The 23658-nt window shown below is 41.2% G+C and overlaps 2 protein-coding genes and 1 long non-coding RNA gene across 3 annotated transcripts in view; 1 reads left to right on the forward strand and 2 right to left on the reverse strand.

Annotated features, from left to right (window-relative positions):
- Positions 1–23414, forward strand: part of LOC138951281 (uncharacterized) — a 60018-nt gene extending 36604 nt beyond the window's left edge. The window contains exons 3-6 of the mRNA XM_070322912.1: positions 12864–13048; positions 14816–15328; positions 16030–16406; positions 23314–23414. Coding sequence (XP_070179013.1) covers positions 12864–13048; positions 14816–15328; positions 16030–16406; positions 23314–23414 — 1176 coding nt within the window. The remainder of the gene's footprint in view (positions 1–12863; positions 13049–14815; positions 15329–16029; positions 16407–23313) is intronic.
- LOC138951551 (uncharacterized) lies at positions 1370–10008 on the reverse strand. The gene is made up of 7 exons (XR_011451166.1): positions 9939–10008; positions 5477–5672; positions 3954–4068; positions 2594–3253; positions 2353–2412; positions 1639–2016; positions 1370–1431 (listed from the first exon to the last, which is right to left on the reverse strand). It is a non-coding gene; the product is annotated as an uncharacterized lncRNA (long non-coding RNA).
- Positions 7139–8434, reverse strand: LOC138951562 (uncharacterized). The gene has a single exon (XM_070323136.1). The coding sequence runs from the start codon at positions 8182–8184 to the stop codon at positions 7153–7155; it is 1032 nt and encodes a 343-aa protein (XP_070179237.1). The 5' UTR covers positions 8185–8434; the 3' UTR covers positions 7139–7152.
- Positions 23415–23658: the final 244 nt, after the last annotated feature.

The following is a 23658-nucleotide window of genomic DNA, read 5'->3' on the forward strand; positions in this document are numbered from 1 at the left end:
CAACTTTGTCTACGAAACAGACAATACTTTTTCCGTTACCATTTGGAAGTGATGCAACAATATCACCGTCTCCTTCGCACAGCTGTGTCAGCATTTCGACTCGTTAGAACAATGTCTTTATCATAGCTGTGAAGAACATAACAGAGATTACTGTCAAAGTCGGCCAATCTGCAATCACTTTCGACTCGGTTGGGAGTTAAATCACTTTCGTCTCGGTTGGGCGTTAACTGTGTATTCCTGTTTTGATAGATTCGGCGCACAAACGGAGCATCCAGTCAGAGATCAAAACTGGAGCTAGCCGTTGATGCGATGATGTTAAGAATGATTGTTGCTTTCATTCAGCACAGAATCACACTTGCTAAATTAAGCAATTGTGGAGTTAACAAATGACACTTTGATTTGTCAACACTTCAATAATTGAAAGGGAAGGCTCACCACCATACGCAACATTTCCTGGTGATCTCCCCTGTGATGATGTTCTAAGGTTCTTATCACCAATACATGTAGGAGAATATAAAATCAACAAAAGTTATTCACACAACATAGCAAACAAGGGTGCACTGATCATGGCAAGAGAACAAAACTTCATGAATTGCACGTACATCAATCATTACCATTCTCAAGAAAAAAAAGCTAAAAAATAAATATAATTACAGACAGTACCGTTTGTCCATAACTCACGTGCAGATCATGCCTTCACAGGGTTTTGAAGAACTCGTGCAGATCTTTGAAGCTGAGACTCATTCTCGCGGCATGCAGAGAAACGGCACAAAAATTCAACAAAAGGCATTCGTGTAAGTAGTTATGGATAATGAACATGCAAACCAACTCAAGCAAGTTGATGCAAATAACAACAACAGAAAACATATTTATTCTCTTCATAAGACTTCATTCAAAAGATAAATGTTTGCTGTCACAATCACAGTAACAATTAGAAATTTATGTAAGTAAGTATGGAGTTAACAAATGACACTATACTGTCAACACTTTAATAATTGAAAGGACAGGCTCACCGCCACAAGGAATGTTGCCTTGCAACCTCGTTCGGTTCTGGTCACCTGAAACAATCAAATATAATATATAACACAAAACCAAGCAATGTTGCCCGGTGATCTCCCTTGTACTGATCGATGTATCGGGTTCTGGTAACCTGAACCAATTGAACATAATATAACACAAAACCTATCGGATAAAGTTTAATAACAACTACAACAACAACTAAACTTTTTACAATCAGCAGTACTGGTTCTTCAAACGTTGATTACTTGTTGAAACTGTGGCTCCACTGCAGAATGATCAGTCACAGTTACACATACCTTGTGTTCCGTTTCATTGTCTAAAACTATTAATTGTGCTCATTGTAGAGAAAACCCAAATGTTGAACTTGAAGTATTCTATTCTGATGAATGTTGGCAGTAGGCAGGCTGTCAGCTGAAGCAGAAAATAAAATCAACAAAGGTTATACACAAATAATAGATTTGCAACAGACTGAGCATAGCAAACAAGGGTGCACTGATCATAGCAAGAGAACAAAACTTCATGAATTGCATACATGTACATTGATCATTACCATTCTCAAGACAGTAAAGCTAAAAAAATAAATATGATTACAGACAGTACAGTTTGTCCATAACTCACGTGCAGATCATGCCTTCACAGGGTTTTGAAGAACTCGTGCAGATCTTTGAAGCTGAGACTCATTCTCGCGGCATGCAGAGAAACGGCACAAAAATTCAACAAAAGGCATTCGTGTAAGTAGTTATGGATAGTCAACATGCAAACCAACTCAAGCAAGTAGATGCAAATAACAACAACAGAAAACATATCTATACTCTTTGTAAGACTTCACCGAAAAGACAAATGTTTGCGGTCTAATGTAAGTAAATGCGGGGTTCACAAATGACACTATACATATCTTGAACACTTTGATAACTGAAAGGACAGGCTCACCGCCATAAGCCACTTTCTCTTGCGATCTCCCTTGCAGAGTAGTCGATGTTGTCGGGTTCTGGTCACCTGAAACAATCAAATATAATATATAACACAAAACCAAGCCATGTTTCCTGATGATCTCCCTTGTACTGGTGTCCTTTGGTTCTGGTAACCTTGAACATAATATAACACAAAACCTATCGGATAAAGTTTAATAACAACTACAACAACAACTAAACTTTTTACAATCAGCAGTACTGGTTCTTCAAACGTTGATTACTTGTTGAAACTGTGGCTCCACTGCAGAATGATCAGTCACAGTTACACATACGTTGTTTGCCGTTTCATTGTCTAAAACTATTAATTGTGCTCATTGTAGAGAAAAACCAAATCAATGCATAATACAAACATTCAACTTACACAGTTGTTGAACTTGAAGTATTCGATTCTGATGAATGTTGGCAGTAGGCAGGCTGTCAGCTGAAGCAGAAAATAAAATCAACAAAGGTTATACACAAATAATAGATTTGCAACAGACTGAGCATAGCAAACAAGGGTGCACTGATCATAGCAAGAGAACAACACTTTTTGAATTGCACATCTTTACCATTGTCATTAAAATAAATATAATTACAGACAGTACAGTTTGTCCATAACTCACGTGCAGATCATGCCGTCACATGGTTTTGAAGATACTCATGCAGATCTTTGAAGCTGAGACTCATTCTCTCCGCATGCAAAGAAACATCACAAAAATTCAACAAAAACATAAAGGTTATAGTAACTTATACACATGCAAAATATCCTACATAAAGAAACAAAACTTAATAAAAGAATGGCATCTTTTTCCTGCCCAAAATGCCAGTGTGCAAAAATTCTATTTTGTACATTTTCTTTTAAAAAGATAGCAAATGTGTACCAGACACCCAATATGTGTAACTGGCAATCAATAATGATGATAAACTCAACATTTTTAACATCATTCATGACTATCAATGATAATTTAACATATAATATATGACCATCGATAATGCACAAAATGTTCACTGTACATTTACAATATTGAGGCAAAAAAATGCTGAACTGTGTCTCAGTCACTTTTGTAAGCAAGTTCAAAGTTCTCACTGACCTAACCATGAGCTGTTTCACCTATACAAAAACACCACCATCCCAACCTCAAAACTGACCTGGTTTTAAGTATACCAATGATTGTACTGAATAAAACACAAGCTAACAAATCATACCACTCTCCTCCTGCGTCATGCTATAAGGCTCTAAATCATCCTCATAGTACTGGTCATAGTCCTTAGAATGTGGCCGCCTGGAAAAAAAATGGCAAGTATGAAACTTTTTTTTTAACGCTAGTTGTACTACATTGCCTCACATCCAAAACAGAAAAAAAGAACGTGCTCATACTTGATCAACAAAAATGCCGGCCGGAAACCGGCAGTCAGTAGTAGCCGCCTCAGCATTGAAAGAATGGATTGTAAAGAATAATTATAGTGGATAGTGGCAAGATTTTGGAAAGGGGCAGAGTAACTGTAACATTTCGGTACAGTGGAACCCCCCTTTTAAGACACGGCCCCCATTTTAAGACTTCTCCCTTTATGAGATGTCAGATCTTGTGTATATGTTATAACATCTGTAAATTTACCCCAATTTTATGACTCCCTAATTTTGAAGACCCGATTTTCTCAGATTTTTGATGGTATCAAAAGGGGGGTTCCACTGTATTAGGCACTGTGCGATGCATTGCGCTACAATGTATCAGAAAATTCCAGATTCAAATTATTGCAAACTATTCATGAAACATCACAAACCATCATTTTGCAATAAAAGACCTATAAACACACCATACTCTGAATTAACTTTCAAGCATCATGGCAAAGTAGCATAAACAAAATATATGAAAAAATCTGGTATCATTCTGTATAATTAAACAAGCAAACAACAACAACTATACAATGGATGTGGTACGTGGGACCTATAAAGGAGAACAAAACAAGTTCTACATCACCCACTTTTTATTACGTTTTCCTCTCCCTCTTTCTTCTTCTTCATCCTCGTCTTCACCAGTTGCCAAGTCTGAGGTTATGAGTGACTTGGGCAACAATTTCATTGCCCTTTCGTAGGAATCTGAGATACAAACATATTATCAAACTAACATGCCCATTTCATGCATACAGTATGAATGACCATTGTTATAACTAAACCACACACCACCCCTCCAACCTAAATAACTTAAATCATACAATTTTCACAAAAAAATTACAGTTCTTGTGGAACATATATGGCTTGATGTGTCATACCGGATTTACACAAGTGATTTTGTTTGAAATATTGAAATGTGATCAAAAGGCAGCTTTTAAAAATTTGAAAAAGCAAAGGGTGTACATATTTATTGCCATAATAATATACACAACAAGCCATACAGTATTAGTAACTTGAGTGTCCCACATCATTTACTTCCCCATCTTCTGCTCCAGTGTACCTGTGTATGTGTGTTTATATATATATATATATATATATATATATATATATATATATATATAAATATATATATATATATGTGTGTATGTAGGTGTGTGTGTGTGTGTGTGTGTGTGTGTGTGTGTGTGTGTGTGTGTGTGTGTGTGTTTATATAATGTGTGTGTGTGTGTGTGTGACTTGAGGTGAGAAACTTTGAGTGTATACTGCTAGTTTTAGTGAATGTATTTTTAAACTAATGCTGTCCAGTGTTGTTTTTAAATTAATGTTGTTGATCGGTTTGTATAAATGATGCGTGTGTTGGTGTATAATGGCTTGATTGAAATGTTTTTTAACCGCAATGTCATCATAAATTCCCAACCTTGGGCAATTAAAGATTCTTGATTCTGTATATATATTATTGAAAGCCTCCAAAAAGAAGACGCGTTTTATGGAACATCAATCTGTTGCTCTTGAAATTTTCTTGCAGATACCGGGTATTAGCTGTCACTCTATAACGAAAAGGTGACATAAAAGTTCACCAAATTCTTCCACAAGACACAGCGACCCCAAAATTATATCCAGACAGATGTTTGTCTCGTTGACTTTATTATCTACAGCAGTGAAAAATTATTAACCTGCCAGATTAGCTATCTTCTTCTTCTTCTTCGTTCATGGGCTGAAACTGGAATTTTACGTGCATGACCGTTTTTACCCCGCCATTAAGGCAGCCATACGCCGCTTTAGGAGGAAGCATGCTGGGTAGTTTTGTGTTTCTATAACCCACCGAGGCCGACAACTTACCACCCCGCCACAGCGCCCGTCTAGATAAGCTATCAACAATGTAGCATTAGAGAAAGTTAGCAACAACCGCACTGTAAATACAATGTACATGCAACCGCAGCATTACAACTTTTACAGGTACTGAAGCCCTTTGTTGCGAAATAAGTTAGCATTGAACAGGCATTTCAGCATCCACAATAAAATATGAAACATGCAGTTTATGAACAGGTAATATTGTGGTAAAAAAAATATGCGAACACTCACAAACAAATTAAGACACAAATCTTACACTTACCTGTACGGTATAATTCCCTCATGGGAAATGATTTCCAGGTTTTCTCTGGGTGCCATTTTTCTTTTACAGCTCGCTGTACAGTTTTTCCATCTTTGTATGGGGGCCATAAGGCACAGTGGTGCCCTTCCTGGTCAATCCAGCTTAATGGTATTATGGCACTTGTTCGTGTGTCGTCGAACTCCACTATAAGGTACATCTGATACAGTTGAAGGATATAGAAATAATTTGTCATAAAAATGTATTTATTACTCTACAAAAGACAACAACTTGGATGAAAACAACATCAGGTGTATTAAAAACAAACTATTATGGTACATGAATATCAGGAATGGATGGGGGGGGGGGTGTGGGATGTGTGAATTTGGTGTTATAAAATAAAACAACTCTCATTCACCAGAGAAAGGCTGAATAAAAAATTAAGCTGAAAACAGGGGGTGGGGACACCAAAACAGGGGGATACGGAAGTCCCTCCCCGGGACATTTTTTTCAAAATATCAAAATCTACGCAATCTTAGGGTTTTATGGAACAAAGTTTGGCATTTAATTTCACATAAATATGCTGGTATTTTAGCTGCAACTTTAAGTTTTACAAATTCTGAACAAAGGAATGTGCATACTTCATGACTTTCTTGCTAACACATTCACTGACTCAGCTCTCACTCTCAATCGTACTTGTCAAACCCACGACGAAACATGTGATAGGATACAGCTCAACTTTAACTTCCTCATATATATATGATTTTTGAGGGTATTTGTTTTTCCGCTAAACTATTTTCCCCCGCTGAAACTACTTGTGAAAACTGCTGAAATTAGCAGATCCGCGGACCATTCCCATGCCTGATTCACACAGGCACAAGACATACACTAATTAAAATAACATTGTGTATAAAGAAGAAATCTAGAACTATACATCTTATTTATATCATGTTTCGATGAAAAGGTAATATTTGCACCGGGCCTGTGTCACCCCCAAGAGAAGCGATACCCTCCCACTGAATGTGCCAAGAAGGGGGGCACGCTCGTCAGGCTACCTCTCAAATGTAATTCTGACAGCATGTAATCAGCACAAGAGACCTTGCTCAGTGGGCGCGGACTACTCCGAAAGTGGTCAAGGCCGTCGCTGAACCAAGATGCACACAGCTCTGATGGAATAGTTTTTTGGTTTAAAAAGTCACTTTAAAACCATGTTACATTTTCCCCTCGACGGGGTGGATAAAGTAATCATAAGAGGTATATGTGTTATAAAATTGGAAGTATCAATTAAAATTCCGGAATTAAAGGAGGAACGGGTATGAGTGTTGGTGTGGCGAGTGTTGGGGTATGGTGGGTTAGGGTGACGTATTGACACAATCCCCCGTCCTCATGGGGTAGGGGTGGACAGTGTTGGGGTGGGACACGTGTACCTCTGTACACACTTGGGGATGAGGGGAGTGGGCCTCGTCGGTGAGAGTGAAACGGTAGCAGCGGCTCAGTGTTTAAAGCCCGTCCGCTCTGTTAGGCTGATGCAAAAATGAAAGAAACGGCCACAATCTATGGACGGTAACCAACAGGATAGGTAAAAAAGACAAGAGGTCACTTTTAGGAACACATGCAGGCTACACAAACTAGTACTAGTGCGTGTCTCAAGCAGGGGTGCTGAAACCTTTCATCATCAATCATGTGATGATGTGCAAAAACTACAGTAAATGAAGGAGGGGTATTGCAACAAAACTGCCACGGAAGGGAAGGAGATAATATTTACATACAATATCCTCCAATGGAGATACCTGCATGTGACCGGATGGTCTGTTCACAAGGGAAATACCCAAATCACTTGACTGGAAGGGGCAATCAAAAAAATCTCTCACTTGTGTAAAATGTTCATGGACAACGAAAATGTCTTGACCCTCTGCTTGAGGGACAGTAACAATGTTCCTCAAAAGACAAAAATCATTTCCAATTTTAACACAGTTGTCTCGAACGTCAGCAGCGTCAGCAGAGATCAAGACATCATCTTGCTTCAGCTGATGAAACTGATTGCAAGGAGGGAAGTTAGGAGGAAGTGGACCGAGGAAGTGTTGTTTTTTCAGGGCATTTTCAATTTTGGTTTTCTTCTTTTTTTGCGCTTTCTTTTCAGCAAGTCGGTGCACAACTTGCTGCAACGGAAGGTTTGGCTTGCGGACAAGCCGTTTGATTTGTCCCAGAAAATTTTCAAAAGGAAAAGCCGAAACTGTATCAAGGGGACCAAACACATTCACGTCGTCAGCTACATGAAGAATTCCATGAACGTTGTACACAAGGACATCTTGGCCATACAGAACCCCTGCTTGAGACACAAAAGTGTGGAGTAACGCCCTCGCAATGCCACAATGAGTGTAGCACAAGGACGGGCTAACTAGGCAAAAGATGCCAACAGAGAGCAGCAGAAAGTTACTGTACAATGCAACTGGCAGAATGCCCTTCAAAACAACAGGGCCACAATACAAAAGGAATTGGCGGAATTCGGTAGCCTTCCACCGATCAATCTCTGAAACAGGCCGACATTTTCTGGCAAATTCAGAGGGCACATGGCTCTTCAACTGGAGCAAAGAGTCTGACAGCCGTTGTACCGACATAGCACTAAGTCTGATGTTTTTTTCAAGGGGACTCTTTGTCCACAGCCAGATTAGCCGACGCATGACACCTAAACATATTAGGTGCATGTAGTCAAGTGGAAACTGCGTGACCATCCCGACAGACAGTGTTTCAACAGGTGAAACACCATGGTGATGCTCAGGATTATTCCGACTGCGGAAGTCGGCGTCAGTTCGCAGGTGAGAATCTGTGGAAGGAAAAGTAACCTTTCCGTTCCACACACCTCTTTGGCAGCACTTTTCACAACCGAAGTACCCAGAGTGAGCCTTCACATTCTTCACGAAAGCTCGTGCTGGGGCATCACAAACAAAACACTGAATATGAATGTGCAAAGGGTGTGGCACACCATCCAAGGCCAGACCTGTCTGTTCAAGTTCCTTCATTTCATTGACAAAATCATGAAGGTATGCTTGCAGGTCTGACGGCTTCTTGTCTCCACAAAAAATGCCTATGACAAATGGAGAAGAGGAAAATGGGTGCACAAGTCTGCCAAGTATAGGCCAAAACTGGGTTCTGGAAGATTTTGATAGGAGCAGCCCGTCAATGTTGATCTGAACAGAAACAGATTCTACCTCAGCAATATGAGCATACTGGGAAAGATGCTCAAGGAGGGCAGAGGAAATACCAAAATGATGGTATAGTCCCCCAGCCACATTCTGAGGAACATGAGACCCTTGCTTGGTTTGAAGCAAGGTTCTCGGATCCTTGGGCAGCTGAGGATGTAACCTTCGCAAATCGCCCAAAAGAACTGACAAGGATGTGTGTGGAATGTTGCATTCCATTGCCCAAGATCTCAGATCAGATTGCAATCTCTGCTCTGGATCTTGAACATCTTCCAAATCATCATCAGACTCAGACTCTTCCTCTTCGGTCTCAATCAAATGATAGTTTTGATGATCATCATCAAAATCATCTTGAAAAGCCCCATTATCATGGCTACATGTATCGGCAAATTGTGATGCATCACAAGTTGTTGATACTGAACATCTGCTGGTGCTGGCACATACATTAAAAACATCAGTTAATTCTTCTTCCAGCACAGTTTCAAGATTGTCAGAATTTTGAAATTTCAATGCACATGCCTCCAAATGCTGTGACACTCGTGCATGCACACGCCGCCTCTTCGCTTGTTTCTCCATGATAAATAAATGTGGATTAACTCCCTCACAATGTCACAATGACTGTAACACAATGAGGGATCACTGGGCAAAAGATGCCAACAAAAAGCAGAATGCTAATGATAATGGGTTTTTTCAAGATGATTATTTACACCATGTTAAATGAATAATATATTACTACTGTAAATTCTGACTTAGTTTGGTTTAATAACTAGCTGGCACATCCAATTAAATTTGGTAGAAGATTTAGAAGTACATGTTTAAGTTTTAACCTTTTATTGTGTTTTAAATTACAATAACAATGCCTACAAAATAATCTTAAAGACAACACCAGACCCTAAAGAAAAAAATTGGACTGTAAGAGTAGAGATTCAAACAGTGAGGTCCAAAAACACTACATATATAAGTGCATGTACAATGCATGTGCAATTGCAAATCAAACAATTCTAAAGATTGCAAACAAAGTCAGTCATTCATTCGAGAAAACATACGCATATCACATGCAGGCCTTATTCATTTTTGACACACCTGATGGTTCATTGCAAGAGCTTTCATCGAAACTAGGGTTTTTTGTCATTTTGCAAACGGGCCAAACCAAATGGTCGACTGTTGACAGATTATATAGTAACACTCAATGATTCATAGTATAAATTTCCCCACCCACAAAATCCCATGTCTTTTAAACACACATAAGAACAGATAGAAACTACAATATTTGTGATCAGATGTACCTTGATAGTCGGTTTGCTCAAAATTCGTCTGGTCGCTACAAGTAGAGTGTAAACGTTGCTAGCAAACGAAAATACACATCAGCAGCAACGAAAAGTAACCCGCACCAACTGCAGCTCGATCGTTGGATTGGAAACAAAAAATAAAATAATGCATTAACTATTTGATTTATCCTTTAAGTGACATAATTTCATCTTAAATTAATGTAAGAATAAATTTAACCACTTGTTCTTACACGAAAACAACTAAACTAGACTATTATTATCTTCCAAAAAGGGCTGACGAGTTCATAACTCAGGCGTGACGTCAAACGCAAATGGAGCTCGCCAAAAGTAATGACGTCAAATCTTGGACCTAATATGGAGGTCCAAGGTCAAATGCAAATAGCATGCGTATCGCATGCGAGACGAGTTACAAAATCGTATGCGTATCGCATGCGTTTTCACGCATGAAAGCATGTCGCATTCACGTATGCGATACGCACTCGACTCGAGTGCAGAAATCCGTGTTCGATTTTGTGCATGCGTGACGCGCTCGATTCGAGTGCAGAAATTCGTGCCGAGTGTTTTACGCATGCGATCCGAGGGTGCAATGTTTGCTGGGAAGGTACATGCTTTTTCCAGGGGTGGGGTTCCGGAACCCCTGGAACCCCCCCCTGGGTCCGGCCCTGCAAGTGTGAACAAACAAACATGAGTTGAACAGCGCGCTCTCAGACTTTAAAAAACAAAATGGCTGACAGTAACTCACAGTTGTCTGTTTACCGCATTTTACTGTGTAAGCAGAGATGAAGTGTTTGACATTCATTCTTGGAAAAGTTTCCAAAAGGACTAAAAAATGAAATTGAATAAATCATTAATAGAAAAACAGTATTATTCTGCAGATGTATTCATGTTACATGCACGTTACGTTTGCAAAATGAATAGTGCATGTCCTTCGCGCAATGATACGTAGTACTTTTTGAATAAAGTACGGGCAGTCTCCTGAAAGTACTACAGTAAGCGTAGTACTTTTACTTCAGCTGTGGTACTTGTACTTCACCAGGGTACTCTCGGTACTATCGTACAAAGTACAAAGTACTCTAGTGTACCACACAGTACTATAGTACATGGTACATTTACTTCACAGTACTATAGTACAAAGTACTTTGTACTATAGTACAATATGGTACATACTATGGTACATGGTACATTTACTGCAGTTTACTATAGTACAGGGTACATCTATATATATATACGACTTGTGTCTGTGTGTCTGTGTGTGAGTTCGCGATGCACGGCCAAAGTTCTCGATGGATCTGCTTCAAATTTGGTGGGCATATTCAGGTAGACCCGGGACAGGACACAACCTGGTCGATATTTCAACACGTGCTCTCAACGCGCAGCGCTGAACCGATTTTGGTTCCACCTCAGCTATTTTGGTTCCACCTCAGCTACCCGGGCCCCCATACCGACACACCAAAGCCAAAGTTCTCGGTGGATCTTTTTCAAATTTGGACACCGTATTCAGCTACACCCCGGACACAATATCATCGATGAGATATTTCAACACGTGCTCTCAGCGCGCAGCGCTGAACCGATTTTGGTTTTTGTGTTCATTTCACCATTATAAGTAACTCTTCCTTATCTTCTCATCTTCTCCAGGTTTTCAGCGTTTACCTCCCTTCCTTCGTATGGTGCACTATAGTATGAGTGGGGCGTCTTCGGATATTCCCGGCGTTCTGTTACTATTTTTAGAAGGTCACCGCAGTGTCCAGAACGTAAATTGGACCCGTAAATTATCCTCACTGTAAAAGTGCAAAGGTCGAATCAATGTATAGCCACGCGAAAAATACACTGTCATCTATCTCTCTATAGATATGGCTTCTCTGTGTTTGTGTGTGTGTGTGTGTGTGTGTGTGTGTGTGTGTGTGTGTGTGTGTGTGTGTGTGTGTGTGTCTCTCTATGTGAGCAACACCTGGGGATTGTTCAGTTCTGTTTGTGATGTGGTCTGGCGGCTTTTGTGTATTTGTATGTACTGGCCTTCCTTTGAAAAGCCATAACAGTTCAAAAGGGCTTACAGATAAGCTCTAAATTGCTCAATCCTGTTTGAGTGGAGTTCGCCTCCAAAGGTGATTAACACGGTTACATTCGTCGACAAGGATGGGACTCGATATGGTCAGGAATGGCATTATGGCCACTGAATCATTTTCGTGCTGTTCCCATTCCACGAATCTGGGAGGGACCTAAGCTTGGCGGGTCCATTGTTCGGACCCGGCGAAGCCGGCGTACGGCTCTAAGTACTTCTTCCCGGCGAAGCCGGCTACCCGGCGAAGCGGGTATTCATTCTAGTTTACTATAGTTTACTATAGTATACTATAGTACATCGTGTGGTACTTTTTCAGCTGGGCGGACACACACACCTACACAGCCACACACAAACACACGCGCCCACACACACACACACACACACACACACATAAAGAGAGAGAGAGAGAGAGAGAGAGAGAGAGAGAGAGAGAGACAGAGAGAGAGAGAGAGAGAGAGAGAGAGAGAGAGAGAGAGAACGTGCGGATAATGTTTAAAGAACACAGAGAGAGAGGGGAAAGAGGGGATAACAATTTCCCCATCAACAGATACTGAGTTTCTCTTTTCCACGCGCACTTTGTTTACCTTGCTGACGAGAACAACACTTTCGGAACACTGAGGTAGCTTCGTTGACGTCAATTTGCGGTACATTTGAAAACGACGTCATTTGAGTTTAAGCGAGTCGCTCAAAACGGGCAGACAGCTTTCTATTACATGCTTTTGTCCAGAAAAACTCTTCTTTTAGGCCCAGAAGTCAGATGATTCCGTATGTAAGTATAGTTAACTGTCATATTATGCAGCGCGTGTTAAATCGTTCTTTGTTATATCCTCCATGTATTTGCAGTCCGTGTGTGTTGACCTCAGTTGCAGAAGTTGGAGCAGTGTCTGGGCGTGAAGGCAGGGCAAAGGGTCGACAAGTGGTGTCTCTGTCATGATGATATGACAGACGACACCAGACGAGACACCTGGTGGAACACCTGCTGGAAGGGGGAAAAGGCAGGGGACCCCGCAATGAAGGGAGGTTCCGCGTATGAAAAGCTTGTGGCAAGGTAGAGTCATTTTATCGGTAAAGTAACCACACACAGAGAAACACAAACGCATGAATACACAGGTGCATACACCAAGTGAGTCTGTCTGTCTGTCTGTGCCTGTCTGTCTGTATGTCTGTCTCTCTGTGTCTCTGTTTCTCTCTCACTCTCTCTCTCTCTTGTATATATTTATGTATGTGACGTTTTGTGTGCTAGCATGTCTTTTTTCGGGCCTCTTTATGTGTTTTTCTTTCCCTATTTCGTTGTGTGTGTGCGTGTGCGTGTGTGTGTGTATGTGTGTACGTGTGTGTGTGTGTGTGTGTGTGTGTGTGTGTGTGTGTGTGTTCACAAGCTTACATAAAGTTGTATAAGTTGCGTACCAACTATCCTGAGGGCCTGAATGTGTTTGACTGAAATGTATAGGCCTACTCAGGATAGGTGTTGCGCGATTTGTATCGCTTAGGGCTTACCTGTGCCTTTGGATGTCTACCTTTCCTTTTTTGGAAGTGCTCAAGGGATCGATGAAAATGCAGTTTGTTTCCTGCATGTTAGTGTGTGTGTGTGTGTGTGTGTGTGTGTGTGATAGATAGAGAGAGATGGATAGAGAGATAGAGAGAGAGAGATAACGAAATAGAGAGATAACGAAATAGAGAGAGAGAGAGAGAGAGAGAGAGAGAGAGAGAGAGAGAGAGAGAGAGAGAGAGAGAGAGAGAGAGAGAGAGAGAGAGAGAGAGAGAGAAACTTATGACGTTTGGCTGTGACGTTTTACATGACGATTTTTTCTTTTTTAATCAAGAATTTTACGTCATTGTTTGCTTACATTCATTTCACTGAAGAAGGGCGTGGCCCGAAACTCTTTGGAACTTGCCTCTTGGTGTTTACTGTGTGTTTTTACATTTAGTCAAGTTTTGACTAAATGTTTTAACGTAGAGGAGAGAATCGAGACGAGGGTCGTGGTGTATGTGCGTGCGTGTGTCTGTCTGTGTGTGTGTAGAGCAATTCAGACTAAACTACTGGACCGATCTTTATGAAATTTGACATGAGAGTTTCTGGGTATGATATCCCCAGACGTGCTTTTTCATTTTTTTGATAAATGTCTTTGATGACGTCATATCCGGCTTTTCGTGAAAGTTGAGGCGGCACTGTCACGCCCTAATTTTTCAACCAAATTGGTTGAAATTTTGGTCAAGTAATGTTCGACAAAGCCCGGACTTCGGTATTGCATTTCAGCTTGGTGGCTTAACAATTAATCAATGACTTTGGTCATTAAAAATTAGAACATTGTAAAAAAAACATTTTTTTATAAAACAATCCAAATTTACGTTTATCTTATTCTCCATCATTTGCTGATTCCAAAAACATATACATATGTTATATTTGGATTAAAAACAAGCTCTGAAAATTAAATATATAAAAATTATTATCAAAATTAAATTGTCCAAATCAATTTAAAAACACTTTCATCTTATTCCTTGTCGGTTCCTGATTCCAAAAACATATAGATATATGTTTGGATTAAAAACACGCTCAGAAAGTTAAAACGAAGAGAGGTACAGAAAAGCGTGCTATCCTTCTCAGCGCAACTACTACCCCGCTCTTCTTGTCAATTTCACTGCCTATGCCGTGAGCGGTGGACTGACGATGCTACGAGTATACGGTCTTGCTGCGTTGCATTGCGTTCAGTTTCATTCTGTGAGTTCGACAGCTACTTGACTAAATGTTGTATTTTTGCCTTACGCGACTTGTTTCTAATTAAGCTTACATAAAGTGTGATATTTATCAATGCAGGTTCGCCGTACCACTGGCAACGGTACAGGTGTACCTTAGCCGCAAGCCGCGACTACAGCTATGGACCCAGGGCCATTTTGTTCAGGCTGTCGGGGAAGAACAAGGCAGACCCATGTCTTGCCTTGCTCTTTTCCCGGAACAGTTTGAAGTCCTGGAGCACACGCCAAACAACGACGACGACGACATTAGGGTCTTCAGGGGCGCGCCCGGGGTAGGGAAAACGATCATTTTAATTCTAAGGGGTTCCTACTGGATGAGGAAGCATCGCCGCACCGTCTTTGTTCTTCAGACCAGTGACGATGGTACAGCTGCCGCCTACCTGGTTCGACATCAGTTGAGCAAAACAGTCGGACAGGGCGCCGGCAGCGTGCAGCTCGTCAACATGGCGGGGGTACGGGACAGGGGTCGATGGACAAAGGGAGGCGAGGAGAAAGTGCAGGCCTGGGTGGAGAAGCTGTTTCAACACGCACAGACTGAGGGGCGCGTGCACATACTGGCCGATGAGGCCAACGGGTAAGAATGACGCTGTACACTGAATCTAACACTGCCTCCTGTCACTCTTGCGTTTGTCGGTGTGGTCGTGTTCGGTAGAAGATAATCTGATCATTCCGAAAACGTGTTTTTTCACCTTCCTTATATGCTAATTGTCAATAAATGATATAGAGTTTGTGCGTAAATAGTGGTTCTTAATTATTCCCGTGTAATCAGTACGTTACGACAGTTTATTGGATATAGAATGTGCAGTCAACGACTGTCACTGTGTCGGGTACTGATCAGTGATGTCAACAATCTTTCCCATCAGGCGCCACCCTTTGTTTGTCTGCCATGCTGAACAGATCGCTAAATATTTTGCCTGGAGTCTGATGACAGGTAAATCACATTTACCTTACTCTGTTTACGTCGTGTGAGTTTTTACGTCACTCCGTTTACGTCTTATGCACAATTACGTCATTTCATATCTGTGTCTCTGCACTTTTGGTTTTATTTTGTTTCATGGAGAACACACGCCAGAGAATGGAGAGATACAGGCAGCACGATTTACCGTGTGACTTCCTTCTGCAGGGTTACTTCATCAAATCAGTATTCGGAATTTACAGGTGATTTACATGATTGATGTGTTGTGATGTTACAGTGACGTCATGGCAGAGATCTACAGGGCGTTAAAACAACGGGGTGTTGTATACACACTGACACACCTGTCTGTTCTGTTACAGTGACGTCATCACAGTGATCTACAAGGCGTTGAAACAACGGCACATAACGGTCAGCCTGTGGGCGGCCGGCGTGTTGCTTGAACTACCTGCCGACATGGAGCGTTATGTGCACCACCTGACGCAGCCCCTGAGGTCGCCACCCAGTGTGGTGAGAGAGGTGGAGCAGGCTCGTGATATGAAGGATGGAAAGGTCCCGGCATACACCGCGCCGCCTGTCGCCCCGCCCTTTGACGGGCCCCCCGTGGAGAAAGTTCACCATCTCTACAGCTGGCAGGGGGGTGACAGACAGGGACATGACGGACATGAGGGTCGCTATCCATGGCGGTGTGAGAGATGCGGGCAGCTGGTGGCCGACTTACTCACCAGGCTGCATGTCGGTCAGTACACGTGTGTCTGTCTGTCTGTCTGTCCGTCTGTCTGTCTGCATGTCTGTCTGCCTGCCTGCCTGCCTGTCTGTCTGCCTATCTGTCTGTCTGTCTGTCTGTCTGCCTCTCTGTCTTTCTGTCCAGAGATACTGTAGCAAGGGGATCGCCAACATTACTCTGCGCGCGCCGCTACATAATACTGCTATGGAAAGCCGTTTGGCTCATAACCATTACACGTGTAATAAAACATAAATACACGCGTAATAAATGATTAATACACGTGTATTTATTTCTTATTGCACGTGTAATTTATCTTTTTTCTTATGCTATGGAATAGGAAGGTTTCCGCCAGTTATCTCTCTGAGGTTTTGGGTGCGTGCCCCTTGCGGGGGCAAACAACATCGAGGTCACAAGCAGGGTCAAGGGGAAGGTCGGCTTGGGCGGACAGGAGTGTGACGGCTTACTAGTGCCAAAACCTGGTGTTACCCATTATCACGTGATAATTACTAATTAACGCTGTCAGTTACTGTTTTCATCTGTTAGTTACTAATTTTCACGGGAAAATTACTAATTTTTAGTTTGGGCACTAGCAATCCGTCAGGAAGTGAGCCAAAACTAAAAATTAGTAATTAACAGGTGAAAGTTAGTAATTTTTCCGGAAAAATTAATAATTTTCCGGGGAAAATTAGTAATTAACACGTGAAAATAGTAACTATCACGAGAAAATTAGTAATTTTCCCTTGATAATTACAATTATGAGGTTTTGGCACTAGTAAGCCGTCATACAGGAGACTACAATAGGAAGGTTTCCGCCAGTTATCTCTCTTTGAGGTTTTGGGTGCTTAGAGAGTACCGTACCCCTTGCGGGGGCAAAAAACATCGAGGTCACAAGCAGGGTCAAGGGGAAGGTCGCTGGGCGGACAGGAGACTATAGCATAATGATTAAATACACGTGTAATAAATATTTCATACTCGTGTAAGAAATGATTAAATACACGTGTAATTAGCATTTCATGCGCGTGTAAGAAATGTTTAAATACACGTGTAATTATTTATTACACGTGTATTTAACCATTTCTTACACGTGTATGAATTATTTATTACACGTGTATGAATCAATCATTACGCGCGTAATAATTATTTAGTACGCGCGTATGAATCATTTCTTACGCGCGTATGAATTATTTATTACGCGCGTATGAATTATCTATTACGCGCGTATTTAATCATTTCTTACACGTGTATGAATAATGATAATAATAATAAGAACATTTATATAGCGCTAAATCAAAAACTTTCGTTAAAAAGCCTTGCTCTCTAAGCGCTTGACATCTAAACTAAAACGTCATTCACACTCTTTGCAATGATGTACAAGAACTTCATGTCACACTCTTTCATTCAGTATAGCACCATTCACACAGTTGTTATTCTGTACAAGACAATAAGTTAGTCTAACATTTAGAATGTTCATAAGATGAAAACAAGAGAAAACCAGACTGATTAAAACAACTGGTTAGTGCTAACAAAGCATGAATCTTAATGATAACGTAATACAGATTTAACTGTTAAGACCATAAAAAAACCTATATGCTAAAATAACTTCAAACTTTTAAGAACTTCTTATAAGATACACAGCACATCTAAACACCAGAATGATAAAACAAAAGGCAACTCGTTAAAACTATTAAATGCATCAATGTCTAAAACACGAAAGACTCAAATATAAGATACACAATTCTCTAGAATTGTTTATTAAAACTGAAACCGACCTGCTCAAAGTAAACCATACCCACCCCCTCCCTACCCACCCCCAACCCTCCTCCTACACTAAATACTAATTATTTCTACTCTTAACTTCCCAACTACACGTTATCCATAAACTATGCACAGGAACATGTGTGTCAGCATTATGTGGCACCGACATGACTTGTGCATATCTAGCTTACAGCTAAGGGTTAAAGTTAAAGGACTACTGCAGTGAAAAATTATATTTATAATAATTTAAAACAAAAGACAAAAATAACAAGCTGAATAGAGATGGAACCGTTACAGAACAGGATGGCAAAATGTTGCGACTTTAGGAGTTGTGTTTCTGGAAGAGGTGAGTTTTGAGTGCTCGCTTGAATGACGGTACTGACTGAGAGTGGCGAATGTGAGAGGGGAGAGAGTTCCATTGAGTAGATGCGCAAAATGCAAAAGTGCGTTGTCCATATGCTTTTGATTTTGTGTGTGGGATGACTAGGGTGCGGCTATCAGAAGAGGAGCGGAGTTGTCTAGCAGGAGTGTATACAGTGAGAAATTCAGAGAAATAAGCAGGAGACGAGGCAGAGAAGAAGTGAAAGCAGAGAGTGGACAGTTTGTATTCAATGCGGGCTTGGATGGGTAACCAGTGGAGTGTGCGGCGAAGTGGTGTGACATGATCTTACACGTGTAAGACATGATTAAATACACGTGTAATACATTTTTCATACACGTGTAAGAAATGAATAAATAGACCTAAATACGCGTGTAATAAATATTTCATACAAGCGTTAAAAATGCAGGAGTCACGTGGTTAAGCGACTTAAAAACTCGGACTGGGAATCCACATGAAAAACACTATATGCGTCTTCATCGCCTCGCTTTGCACGCTTCCAGCTCAAGATGGCGGAAGCGGCAAACGTCAATGTCACTTTAGAAGGTTTGCGAAGTCGTATATTTTCTGATTCAAGTTTTAATTTATTACAGGTGTATCTAATGATTAAAATACACGTGTATTTAAATCTTTTCCTACACGTGTATTTAATCATTTCTTACACGTGCATGAAATATTTATTACACGTGTATTTAATCATCTCTTACACGCGCATGAAATATTTATTACACGTGTATTTAATCATTTCTTACACGTGTATGAATTATTTATTACACGTGTATGAATCAATCATTACGCGCGTATTAATTATTTAGTACGCGCGTATGAATCATTTCTTACGCGCGTATGAATTATTTATTACGCGCGTATGAATTATTTATTACGCGCGTGTAGGTTATGAGCCAAACGGCTTTCCATATACTGCTTGCGGGGTCTCGCACAGCGCCAACGAACGCGATCTGTGCCCAACTTACTTCCGGTGAAGCAGAAATGGATGGACCTCTGCTCGATATATCTAGAATGATTCAGGTTGGTTGTTATTTTTATGCTCCTAGTGGTTAAATCGAAGTTAACAATGGTAATATATATTGTAGCAGTTTTCCTATTGTGTAGATTGTGTGTTTGTTTACCCGGCGGAAAACCGTGAGAGTTGTAGATAATAGAACAATGTGTATGTCTTTTTGTTCAGCTTCGTAGATTTATCGGCTAGTGCATGCGCTTCATATTTTACTATTCTCTGAATCCATTTTTGCCTCGCGTTGTGTTCGTTTCTCTAGTGCATGCAGCTATAATCTGTCTGTCGCCTAATTTATCCTCTCTCACCTAAAATTGCCGGGTTAGCTTATCTTCGTAAAAGGCTATGTTCACAAGAAGAAATGACGACCTACATGACAATGAAAAATCATTCGTACGAATAATTAACCGAGTCAATTTCATGGGATCACTTTTCTATAAAATAGTTTATTAGACTTATTTATTATTTAGAAAAGTGTACAATGTCTCAATACAACAAGCGTAATTTACGCAATACATGTATTATAAATTCACATCGGTACAAAATCCCGGGTCGCCTTTACATGGCAAACATCAAAAATGCGCAAGTTATCGTACAAAAACAATGAAGCCGCCTAGTTTCCCTTCCCCAGCTAATCCTATCCTAAAGCGAGACTCCGCATATCGAGCTATCTACGTTTTTATCCCATACAGGATATTTTGTTCCCTGACTGACTAACTAGGAACTTCTCTCAAACCTGTTTACTTTAATGGAATTCTAAATGGGAGAAACAGTTCTTCCCTCTTTGGGCTAATTTTTAAGGATGGTCTAAGACCTCAGAATTTGCTATCTTAACTTTAGTGAGACCGGGACAGAGTCACTGACGACTCTCCCTATTCGCCACCAAAGTGGTTTGTCCCAAACCTAATTCCAGTTTCCCCTTTTATAAAGACACCATGCGCAAAACAGGCGGGACACCAAAAACACAGGAGCTTACCTAGAATTTCGCAGGTCACCTAATGTTTAATCTACCACACCTAGCTAACTAATTTGGGACCGTTCAATCAAACGCACGCCGACGTTCTAACAGTCCGGTTGTTTACTTCTGACTATCTACGACATTCTCTCCTATTTATCTTTTGAACCTTTACTGGTGTTTGAAGTAAACAAGCCAGTAACATGCACGGTTATCCTTTGGAGCTGACTATGCCTATGCTGTCCTGTCTTTATGAAAAGGTATGAAGAATCTCTAAGTTCTTTTACTTTTACTCTGAGTTTTTCCCCATGCTATTTCGTCGGAAGAATGCGGAGTCTCTTTTGTGTGAGTGCATGTGGCTACATACTGCATTACAGCTGGTTACTGTCCACCCGAGAGCTGTACAGAACACACTCATACGTTCGTTCCATTCTTATCAGTCACTCTCACAAATAAATTGTCCACACCAGTTATTTCTTTTCTCTTCATAGACGGTATGCCGAGAAGGAATAGCAAACGAATCCTTGTGTTTTCTCCTCCGTCTGCTGTGAAGGGTAAGAAAGCGCGTGAGGCATCGTCTCCTGTGGAAATAGAGGCATTAATCCATGCAGAAAGGGGTATGGAGACTGAAAAGGCAAATGGTACTGATATCGATGTGTCGGAGATTCACGAGACCATATTGACACGAGTGAACGAGGCTCTGAAGAGTACAACGTCGGGATCGCCGAGTGAAGAATATACGTCTTTCGTCAAACACATCATACCTGCTATTGTCACCAGTGTTGCCTTGGCGGTAGGGCAGGTTGTGAAGGGGCATTTGGACAAGTTTGCTACCGAAGATACCGAGAGAAGGAGAAATGTGGAAAGCAGAGATAGTGAGAGAGTTCGGTGTAAACTACTACAGCAGTCCCTCTCATGAACGGACACCCTTGGGCCATAGCAAAACTGTCCGTACATTACAGGTGTCCGGTCACGGGAGGGGTGAACACACCTCCCCCTCCCCCATACACTCACACAGAGACACACAAACAACAGGATTGAGTCTATGCTAATCACTTCTTGTGGCTACTAAACAATAAACTCCTAATACTTCTTTAAACGTTCTGTAAAAATGATTTGTATGAAAAGTGTTGAAAAGAAGAGATACAATAAATCCTCACGGCAGTGAACACACTCACCATGCACTGACATACGAAAGCAGCCACACAAACACAGCACAGAGGAGCGTGTGCAGATGCTTTGCAAGAATAAGCTTGAAAACCAGTTTGAATAAATAGCAGCAGATAGAGCTGCATGTCATAATCATGTAATTTATTTTCATCTTGTCTGGCTTTATTGACTGCATGCCGATCATGTGGCATGGCAGTGACTTTTCACTCTTCAGTCGGAAAAACATTGTACATAACACATGCTCCCACTCTCCCTCACTAATGCCTACCCCAAGCCATAGATGTGTACTCACATCTATGCCCAAGCCGTGACAACTGATGCTTGGAAATTGTGTGGAAGAGTACACCTCTCTATTTCTCTCCAATGCTCTTCCTGCTGACATGCAGTGACACCGGACACCCCACAGAGTTTAGCCAGCTACCCCTCCACCCCCCCACCTCCCTCTCTCTCTCACTCCCTCCAGCCATGTACTGTTTGGGGCTGTGGCCAGAGAGGTCAGCTCCAACTGTTCACTCAGAGCAAAACCAGTTGACTGTGTCGTAACTTTTGACAAAGCAAGACAACTGAAGGGTTCACAGATTAGGCAACCGACTCACTGGTGATGATAATTAGTTTTAACGTCCTCTTAGAACCAATTGGCCTATCTTGGAACAGGTAGTGTTGATATGCTTTATGGGGGGACAAGACACTGGACAGACATGCAAACAGAGAACACATATGATCGTGTTATAGATCTGGAAGTCTGTTGTTGCGATATTTCAAAATGGGGATGGAAGTAAAGATTTTGTTGGGGTTGTTGCCATAGTCAGCCATAGTGTACGCGAAATATAGTTGAAGTGGAGCGGTTTTGTAGGCTTATTTGCTTTTTATTTATGTAAAATATTTTTTAGACTTTTGGATAATGCCAAAATAATGTAATAAAGAACTGGCTGAATAAGTAAATAAATACGTAACTAGAAACATAAAAATAATTATTAGCCAAATAAGAATATTAAATATAACTTGCTAAAATAATATATCAGAATGGGGAACTTAAGTTCAGGTAGGAGGGCGGTGTATGTGATTTAGCCTTGTTTGAATAGAGCTATGTGATAGGTGTTGTAGGCGCTTTGGTTGTTGGGCGTGGGGGGGTGGGGGGGGGGGGGTCGGTGGGAGAGAGGGTTGAGGGGTGGGAAGGAGGAGAGGGGATGAAGTTTTCAAAGCAGATGTCCTATTCCAGCCTTATGTATTGAGAGACACAGGGTGTATGCTGGCTTCCATTGAAGCGTGCAATGTTTATCTAAAAACTCATGGGGTTTCAGTTTGTGTTCGTTGACAAGGGTGTGTAGGTTGCGGAAATCTTGTTGGAGTGATTGGCAGCGGTCAAAGAGGTGTAAAAAAGATATTAGCTTTCCACATTCACAGAGACGGGGAAAGAACTTGTGAGCGCATCCATCCGTGCGAATTCTGCGAAGTATTTTAAGGAGGGGGGTGGGGAGTGTAGGCCTGTTTTGTTTTGTTTGTCGGGGCAGAATAAGCCAACCATGGGCATCGCCTTCTGTTTTTAATTCTGTTTCCCAGTGACGCCAGGCAACTTTGGCCATTTTGTGTTTTGCTTCCGTCTTTGTTAATTTGAGGTCATGAAATTCTGCTTGATCTGTGACAGATTCTTTTGCTGCTCTGTCAGCCATATCATTGCCTCTGATCCCCGTGTGTGAGGGGATGTACATAAGGGTCAATTCTGTTCCAGAGGCAATGATCTGGTGACAGAGGAACAGTATTTCCGTCTGAAGCTCTTCCCGGTTTCTGGAACCATTTTGGAGAGCAGTCAGAGCTGATTTTGAGTCGGAGAGGATCACGACTCTTGTTGGGGGTTGAGGGAGGTCATTGATATAGTGGCATGCTCTTAAGATGGCGTACATTTCTGCAGTGAAAATGGACACATCCTGGTTGAGTTTGAATTTTTTAGTTATTTTGAGGTCAGGGATGACAAAAGCACAGCCGGCTTGGC

The sequence above is a fragment of the Littorina saxatilis genome, linkage group LG16 (genome assembly GCF_037325665.1).
Source record: "Littorina saxatilis isolate snail1 linkage group LG16, US_GU_Lsax_2.0, whole genome shotgun sequence".
NCBI lineage: Eukaryota > Metazoa > Mollusca > Gastropoda > Littorinimorpha > Littorinidae > Littorina > Littorina saxatilis.